Source organism: Ziziphus jujuba, chromosome 12, assembly GCF_031755915.1.
Source record: "Ziziphus jujuba cultivar Dongzao chromosome 12, ASM3175591v1".
In the NCBI taxonomy this organism is placed as follows: Eukaryota; Viridiplantae; Streptophyta; class Magnoliopsida; order Rosales; family Rhamnaceae; genus Ziziphus; species Ziziphus jujuba.
The window spans coordinates 6,802,808-6,812,485 of record NC_083390.1 but is presented as its reverse complement, the minus strand read 5'-3'; the positions used below and the strand labels follow the sequence as shown (position 1 = coordinate 6,812,485).

General features: G+C 30.6%; 1 protein-coding gene across 2 annotated transcripts; it reads right to left on the bottom strand.

The window, feature by feature from the left end:
• Positions 1 to 2,677: 2,677 nt before the first annotated feature.
• LOC107428742 (WAT1-related protein At5g40210) lies at positions 2,678 to 7,639 on the bottom strand. Of its 2 annotated transcripts, XM_060813677.1 has the most exons (10): positions 7,426 to 7,639; positions 7,239 to 7,337; positions 6,760 to 6,873; positions 6,236 to 6,470; positions 5,804 to 6,109; positions 5,516 to 5,652; positions 4,507 to 4,579; positions 4,105 to 4,134; positions 3,302 to 3,331; positions 2,678 to 3,131 (listed from the first exon to the last, which is right to left on the bottom strand). In XM_060813677.1, exons 1-10 carry the CDS (start codon positions 7,596 to 7,598, stop codon positions 3,006 to 3,008), a joined length of 1,323 nt encoding a protein of 440 aa, XP_060669660.1. In that variant the 5' UTR covers positions 7,599 to 7,639; the 3' UTR covers positions 2,678 to 3,005. The 2 variants fall into 2 exon arrangements, with proteins under 2 accessions (XP_060669660.1, XP_060669661.1); XM_060813678.1 differs by lacking the exons at positions 2,678 to 3,131; positions 3,302 to 3,331 and adding an exon at positions 4,308 to 4,337 and having other exon boundaries at positions 3,919 to 4,134.
• Positions 7,640 to 9,678: the final 2,039 nt, after the last annotated feature.

The window sequence follows — 9,678 nt, the reverse complement described above, 5'->3', positions numbered from 1 at the left end:
GTCCTTTTTTCATCCACAATTTTCTTTTTGACTTAATTTCCCTTACAATTGCGTGGTAAAGTAATAAAAAAAGAAACTAAAAAATATAGAAACTTATATAAAAATTGGTTAGTACATATAAATATATAAAAACTGGTTAGTACATATAAATATGCGGAGAGTTCTATTTTGCTGTGATTTGGTTTTGCAGAAGCGGAAGTGTATGAGACATGAGTTATGAGTAATCAGCGGGGTCTGGTTGACTATGTTCAAGAACCTGGTCTTCTTGGGCTTTTCCCCAAATCACGGCGTAAAATCCCCCAGTTACAAAAGCCTCTCCAATCACCCTGTAGAAATTTATGGCAAATTGTAATTATGATTAGAATTAATTGCACTTTTCACTTTAAGTTTAAAACTTTACAATTTAATAAGACTTCCAACTTTTAATTTGTTGCAATTTGGATGTTGATAAACTTGTTACAGTGGTGAGAAAATACATCTTTAAATTTAAGATTTAAATTTTAACTATAATGACAATTTTGATCATGACATGATAACACAATTCAAAAATGATAAGAAGATAGTAGTTTTAGAATTATTATAAATGGAATTGGGTCAAATTTGAATCAACCCATTTAACACACTTATTAAATGAGTCAATTTAAGGTTAATATGCTTAATTCGAAATTGATACGTAAACATGTCAATTAACATGTCAATCCAATCAGACACAATTATAATATATTTCAATTATAACTTTAATATATTAAATTAACCATTAATAAAATTTTAAGTAATATTTTTTTATTACTAAACTAAAAACTTATTTAAAGTCGTATTATTAATTTTTTTTATTAATTAAAAAAATTAAAATAATATTTATTTACTTAAATATAATATATTTAATACATGTATAGATTTATGAACACCGAAAAAACAAAAATTAATATACCTAATAGTATTGGAGATGTAGAAAATTAAAAACATGATTATTAATTTTTTTTTATTTATTTTTCTGTATTAGATTTATTATGAGTGTATATATCTACATATATCTATATTTAATTTTTATTTGAAATTGCTCTGTTATCATACCATCTGTTATATTAATATAAATTTGTAACTATAATTATAAGTTTGTACATATATATTTTAATTTAAAATTAATTAATGACTAAGTTATTTTATTTTATATGAAATAATTAGTGTAAATAAGTTAATTATTTAATTGGATAAATTTCATATAAACAGATCAATTTTGTATAAACGTATCAATTTTATGTAAATAGATCAATTTCATATAAAAAAGCCATGGTGACCACAATTAACCCATTTAATAAACGGATTACACTAGTAGTGTGAGATTAGCTGTTTATTAGATGGGTCATATTCAAATTGAAGATTTCTAACATGATGAATAAAATGATTGTATTCGGGTTGAGCAGTTTCAACACAATTAATAAATTAATTAACCCCAATACGATCTGCTGACAAAATTGCCATCCCTAATTTTAATCTAGTTGAAATTACCTCCTATTCTAGTCTCCGTAAATTTAATATTGCTCACAAAAAAAAGTTATTGTAATTTGGTCAAACCCACCAAACAAAAAGGCTCATCTATTCACCAAAAGAAAAAGAAAAGTGACTCATCTACCAAAATAAAAAAATAGATAAATAAAAATAAAAATAAAAAAATCTTAAAAGTTTACCTATATAGGTCTGTAGGAAAAATTTTGCAGTAATATATATATATATAAACACCATTTACTAACTTGTGCACCATGTCTATTTCCCTTGTTCTACTTTCAGTCCTTTTTTCATCTGCAATTTTTTTTGGTACAAAATTTCCTTTATAATTGCATGGCAAGGTAATAAAAAGAAACTAAAAAAATATATAGAATTTTATATACAAATTGGTTAGTCACTACAAGAAAATTATCATTTACTGACGCACCAATATTGTCGGCAAAATTGGCAAATTTGTCGGTAAAGGATTTGCCAAGGAAACTAAATTATTCAGCAAGTTCGTCACGTATGCTTCCTCTGCGATTGTATTTACCAAGGAATTTTTGACATTTCTCGGTGAAGCCCTTTATTGATGACTATTAAACTTTCTCACCAAATACTATTTCCATCGATCCTAGAAATGTCAGTAAAGGGTTTTGCAGACAAAAAAGAAGCAGCTGAAAAAACTATTTTGGAAATTTTTAAAACCATTAGCGACGACAAGCTATTGTCGGCAAAGGGTCCTTTAGTGATGAAATTTTTATGTTGTCGGCAAATAATTCTTTAAGGATGAATTTAGTGTTTGTCAGCTTTGAGTTCTCTAGCGACAAAACTATAATTTGTTGGCGAAGGATCCATTAAGGACGGAATTATGGTTTGTTGGCAAAGAATCATCACTGATGAAATGTATTTTTGTCGGCAAATAGTTATTTAGCGAGGAATATGGCCGTTGGCAATTGTTTTTTGGGACAAATATGCTATTGTCGATAAAATGTTTTAGCGGCAAAACTTATTATGTTGGTAAATATTCAATCATTTACCAAGGAAATTTGTGGTCGGTAATCATATTTCCCGACGAAAGCTGCGTTTTGTCAGCAAAGGTATTTTGAATTTTTTTTTTTAATCTTTACAAAATATTGTAAATTATTTATTTTTGCAAATTTTATCAACCTAAAAATTTTATCAACACAAATATTATACAAATATTCATATTGTACAAAAGTAAGTGAATGAAAGAGATAATTCACAAATAATATGAACATACACGTTAATAAAATCCAAAAGCTACTACAATAAAATTAAAAAAAAAAATGTCAACAAGCAACTGATGGAGGAGGTGGAGGTGATGGAGGAAAACAAAAAGATGTACCATCATCAGAGCAAGAGTTCTGTACCATAATTTGTCATATAAACTCTCTCATTTGGCTCATATCTTCTTCATATTTTGACATCCGTTTTTCATTTTGTTGCCTATATGAGTCATATTCTTATTTTAAAATTGACATCCGTTCTTCACTTTGTTACTTGTATGAATCATATTCGTATTTCAAACTTAATAGTCGCTCATGCAAAGTAGTTGTACCAGGTGACGATTGTCTTTTACGAGAATATGAGGCTGGTTTTGGACGTCTTTGATGCATGTCCTCCTACAAAAAACAAAAATTTATATGAATATATTTTTCACTGAGAAAATTGACAATATAACAATAATTTCCATATGCAGAGAGTTCTATTTTGCTGTGTTTTGGTTTTGTAGAAGAGAAAGTGTATGAGAGGATGAGTTATCATTGGGGTCTTGTTGACCATGTTCGTCTACCTCATCTTCTTGGGCTTTACCCATGTCCTCCTACAAAAAAAAAATAAAAATGTATATGAATGTATTTTTCACTTAGAAAATTGACAATATAACAATAATTGCCATATGCAGAGAGTTCTATTTTGCTGTGTTTTGGTTTTGTAGAAAAAGTGTATGAGAGGATGAGTTATCATTGGGGTCTTGTCGACCATGTTAGTCTACCTCATCTTCTTGGGCTTTACCCATGTCCTCCTACAAAAAACAAAGATTTATATGAATGTATTTTTCACTTAGAAAATTGACAATATAACAATAATTGCCATATGCAGAGAGTTCTATTTTGCTGTGTTTTGATTTTGTAGAAGAGAAAGTGTATGAGAGGATGAGTTATCATTGGGGTCTTGTTGACCATGTTCGTCTACCTCATCTTCTTGGGCTTTACCCATGTCCTCCTACAAAAAAAAAAAAAAAAATTTATATGAATGTATTTTTCACTTAGAAAATTGACAATATAACAATAATTGCCATATGCAGAGAGTTCTATTTTGCTGTGTTTTGGTTTTGTAGAAAAAGTGTATGAGAGGATGAGTTATCATTGGGGTCTTGTCGACCATGTTAGTCTACCTCATCTTCTTGGGCTTTACCCATGTCCTCCTACAAAAAACAAAGATTTATATGAATGTATTTTTCACTTAGAAAATTGACAATATAACAATAATTGCCATATGCAGAGAGTTCTATTTTGCTGTGTTTTGATTTTGTAGAAGAGAAAGTGTATGAGAGGATGAGTTATCATTGGGGTCTTGTTGACCATGTTCGTCTACCTCATCTTCTTGGGCTTTACCCATGTCCTCCTACAAAAAAAAAAAAAAAAAATTTATATGAATGTATTTTTCACTTAGAAAATTGACAATATAACAATAATTGCCATATGCAGAGAGTTCTATTTTGCTGTGTTTTGGTTTTGTAGAAAACGTGTATGAGAGGATGAGTTATCATTGGGGTCTTGTCGACCATGTTAGTCTACCTCATCTTCTTGGGCTTTACCCATGTCCTCCTACAAAAAACAAAGATTTATATGAATGTATTTTTCACTTAGAAAATTGACAATATAACAATAATTGCCATATGCAGAGAGTTCTATTTTGCTGTGTTTTGATTTTGTAGAAGAGAAAGTGTATGAGAGGAAGAGTTATCATTGGGTCTTGTTGACCATGTTCGTCTACCTCATCTTCTTGGGCTTTACCCCAAATCACGACGGCGAAAACTCCTCCACTTGCAATGGCTCCTCCAATCACCCTGTAGAAATTAATGGAAAATTGTACTTATAAACCAAGGTTAATTGCACTTTTGCTTCAAGTTTATGACTTTACCATTTAAAGAAGATCTTCTACTTTCAATTTGTTGTAATTCAATCCAACCAACCAATTTTTTGAGGGGTTTTGGCATTAATGTTTTATGTAGTTTTCAACATTTTTGTATTTTAACCTTGTTTTATCATATTAGCATACGGTAGCTCCAAAACCTTAAAATCGTAACTTTGTATTTGCTAAATTATATTAATTAAAATATAAATTTCGTTTGACTGTACCCTTGCTCAGGGAAGGGAATCTACTCGCTAAAATAGCATAGTGTGCTGGTGTTAGGTAAATGTTGCATTATGTACAAGTTTCAAAGATTCTAGTGCTAATTCAATACTATATAGAGAAAGTTGAAAAATTTTAAAACTATATATAGGACGTTGATGTCAAAAACCTTTTTTTCTTTTAGCTAATCTACGTTAATTCATCACTAAAGTATTAAAAAATGAAAATTGGTCATGTGAGATGAAATCATGAACCACCATTAGCCAAAAAAATCCAGTTAGACCCAACTGCAACAATTGAAATCTTTGTATTTATTTTTTAATTTTGAATCATTAAGTAATTTAATCCAGAATTCCATATATAAAGAAGTGGACATTACTACTAGATTGTTCCCATGAAAATTACAACAATTTAAAATCAATGATGTAAATTAGAATATTTTAAATTTGAACACCTAAAATCAAATATATATCAAATAGTGGATATTAAAATGCAAATTAAAAAACACAACTATATCAAACTATAATTGTTTTATTCAAATTTTCTATAAAAGAAAACAAAAATTCTAAACTATTAAATATGTCAATTTATATAAAAAAACAATTATAATTAAAAAAAAAATGAGAGTTTGAAGTCCAAAAATATTCACCTTCCAAGATAGATGGTTTCCCCTTGAAAAATAATCCCAAAGATGAATGCAATGACAGGTCTAAGTGGTTTAAACGCGGCACGATATATGGGGCCCTTCTTGCGGACCGCCGATAAATGAACAGCTTTTCCAAATGCCTATACATTATTCATCAACAGAACATCAATGTTATTTACCCAATAATTAATATATATATATATATATATATAAATATAAAAAACAGAACATCAATGTTAATTAATTATTCTTAAAACAGAGGAATGAGGAGAGGTAAACCAATTTTCTCACATTAAACCCAATCGCAATAAGCTCTATATTGGACTTGATTTGCCAAGCATCTGGGTTTGATCTCTCAGCAATCAGAGCTACTATTGCAGATATTATGGTCATAGAGATACAACAAAACAGGGTTGCAATTAGCTCTGCAAGGTACTTTCTCATGGTTGCAATCAGCTCTGCAGGGTACGCACTCAGGGTTGCAATTAGCTCTGCAGGGTACTCCCTCATGGTTGCAAATAGCTCTGCAGGGTACTCCGCAGGGTAGTCCGTCAGGGTTGCAATTAGCTCTTCAGAGTACTCCCTCATAACCGAACTCTGAAGCTCATATACATTAACATATATGTAAACCAAGGAATTTAAATTATATATAAAACATTTAAATAAGTGCTGCAAGAAGAGGCATAGTCTTATGCATGTAGATATATGATTTTATTTAATTACCTGTACTACAAAAGTAAGTGCATGGAAAAAGCTCTGCAATAAAAGTATAAAACCCGCAATAACCCATTTAGATTGAACTGAGAAAAGAAGCTGATCGAGGAATTTCCCAGGCAGAGGAGAAGCACTTGTAAGACGTACGCCATATAAAGTTACAATTAATGCCCCTGCTATTGAAATTATGGTGCCAAGACTCTTTGCTTGACTACTCTTCTTTGTCAAGTCTAAATCTTTCTTCCTACAACACAATTATATATTACAATATATTACGTACCAATAAAAAATAAAAAAATTACACACTATATAGTGCTTGATGCAGTTTTCTATCAAGGGAAACAGAGAAAATTACACAACCTAAAGTTGCTGATTAAATATATATATACATGTTGAGGTTTACTATAATTGATGCCTATTTCCACCATAATATGGATATCTAATGTTTTTATACATAAATTAATAAGTTGCCTGACGTTAAGGTTAGATGCCTATTGTAACAAAAATTTATATATATATATATATATATATACCTCCAAATGATAGGAATGATGAAGGCAAAAGCTGGTGTGAGATCAGATATTGCTGTTGCCAAAGTGGGACAGCTGAGGTCTGTTCTAACATGCTTTAGTATCTGAGAAGTACAACTATACAGAATCTACTAAGTCAATTGGTTTCAACAATTAACAACACTAGAAGCGATACCAAATGGTTTAATTTCAACAAACAAATTGAGATTTTATAAACTTTGCATATATATGATTTTTAAAAATTGATAAACCATATATATATATATATATATAAGGTATTGCTATGATGCGATCCGTCTGCATATGAACCCGCACCAAAGCTGATGCTTTTAAAAAAAATGACGTCGGTTTTGTTGTATACAGACATACCAAAGTCGATATTTTTTTTCTTCAAAACATCGACTTTGGTAAGGATCCATATATGAACGGACCATACCCTAAACACATCCTCTATATATATATATATATATATATATATCTACCTGAGCAAGCCAACCAGAAACATTTTGCCGATGACGAGCAAGCCAACCAGAAACATTTTGCCGATGACGAGGTACGTGAGTGTTAAGTAAGTCCACATTCTGATGGAAAGCAATCAATATAACCATAAAATTCAAAATTCAAAAATTGAAGAAGAAAAAGAGAGTGATAATTAAAGAGTAAATTGACCTGTAATAGAAGAAGGAACAAATAAGGAGGAAGAAGAAACAGAGGGCGTTGGAGCAAAAAACATAGACAAATTCACTCATCCCAGTGTTTATAGCAGATTTGGTTAAGGTGTGCAATAGAACATCCAGGCACTCTATCACCACCATCACCACTGTTGTTCCCAGCCCTTTCATTCTTTTTCTTTGTTCTATTCTTTACCTCTGCTCCTTATCTGGCATGGAAATCCAACACTAATTTTAGCAGAAAAAATAAAGGTGAAGTTATATGTGGATTAAGTGGAACATTAATGTAGTATTTTATTATTATTATTTTTTATTTTTGGGTGGGATGCGAACCAGAATATATACGAGCCATGAACATACATTTCACTAGCTTGTAGCTTGTGAGAATATTCTAATCCATCATTAAATGTATTAATTAATGTGCACCGACTAGAGTGTATTTGGTGTAAGTTTCTCTTTACCCCCCAAAAAAAAAAATCCAAAAAGAAAAATCTATTCCACCAAGGAGTCAGTAGCAATAAATTATTTGAAAAATGATGTAGAATGCTACTTTTTTTTTTTTTTTTTAAATTTTCCTTCCTTTTGCTATTTTTGAGGGAAGAAATTTGTTCTAAAAATGTCCTAAAAAAAAAAAAACAATAAGTTATGCTTTGTGAAAAATACTAGAAAGTAGTGGACATTACATATATATATATATATATATATATATATATATATTTTTTTTTTTTTATTGATCAGAGTGCAAAATGATTTTATTGAATATTTAAAGTCATGAAACAAAATAGGGCTTAGCACAGGCTAGCTACTTAAGGGTCCAGCTTAGTGGAAGAGAAAGTGCTAAAAGCTTATCCTTTCGTTTAACAAGCATTTTGGATTCATTTTGTGATGAGAAAGTCTTTGAATATTGATGCAGACTGGATTGCTTACCATCCAATCCCAACTCTATATATTGAATTGAACATATGTTTATTTGTCCAATGAAGGTCCCAAAATATGTAATCCATACAAAGCCACATGTTGGCGCTTAAGCCTTTTTTCATATGACATGAAGTAGCAATCGGACCCGTTACGTCAGGGATAGGTTCATTATGATCAAAAAGTAAAAGATTCACACACACACACACACACACACACACACACACACACACAAAGGGACTTGATCAAGCTTCAGAATATTCAATATTAATATCATTGATGGGCTACGCATGAAAAATCTATTTATGACGGTCTCCTTGAGGGGCTCACCATTGGTCACCTCAAGCTACAAGCCCATAGAGGAACGGGTTACAAAAACTATCATCAAGCCTTGGCTTTATAGCCCATGGCCATTGGGTGTTTCTTTTTGATTACATAAGACTGGTAAGTTTAAGATCATTGAATAGGCCTATTTCAAATTTAACTTTAAAGTTAACGTAGTATTTCAAACAAATCCCAAAAGGGTTTATACTACACAAGGGTTTGTATTTGACACATGGGAGACTGGTTGTGTCAAGTGCAATGTTGAAAACTTGGTAAGAAGACATAGCATGACATTGGCATGGTAAATTAATAAAAGGATATCCAATTTTTTTATATATGGTTATTAGGAGTTTGGATAAAGGGAGCTACACATTAAAGATTAGTGTAATGCAAGAAATCTATCAAAATAGTTATCAAAATAATAGGATAAGATGACATATTATTATTTTAGTAGTTAACAAATAAATATATTTTAAATATGATAAATGAATTGGTAAGTACAACAAAATACAAATCAATAAGATAATGACACTTTATTATTTTGTAAATATTTCGGCATAGTGAAATTGGTTTATCACATTAATTATCGTCCGAATATATGCAATCTATGATGATCAAATGGTGATAAATATATAGCTATCACTTAATAAATAACGGGTGATATCACCAAATGGATTAGGTAATAAGGATCCCATTTACATTATCTACATCACTATATTTCTTAGGATAAACTCTCTCTCTATATATATGAGTGTTATATATCCCCAACAAACCGGTGGATACATAGTGATATATGATAAAAAATAATACCTTACCGTTTGCCACCATAAGAGAGGAGGTTAATTCTCACAATGTACGTTCGAACAACAACACAGCAGAAGCATGGCCTTGATGGACTGGATAATGAATACTGCTACTTGCATATAAAATGAATAAATTTGTTGCATTTGCTAGGCGCATGCAGTGGAATGTTATGGACGACTTGTTTCATTTTAAATATTAAGACACGGCT

Bases quoted from the DNA above. Each gene is read 5' to 3' on its own strand.
- LOC107428742 (XM_060813677.1), bottom strand. From the start codon at position 7,598: ATGAAAGGGCTGGGAACAACAGTGGTGATGGTGGTGATAGAGTGCCTG. The intron at 6,874-7,238 runs GTAGATATATAT...GATTCTGTATAG, and splicing joins TTTCTGGTTGGCTTGCTCAG to TTGTACTTCTCAGATACTAA. The intron at 4,580-5,515 runs GTGAATATTTTT...TAATTTCTACAG, and splicing joins GAAACCATCTATCTTGGAAG to GGTGATTGGAGGAGCCATTG.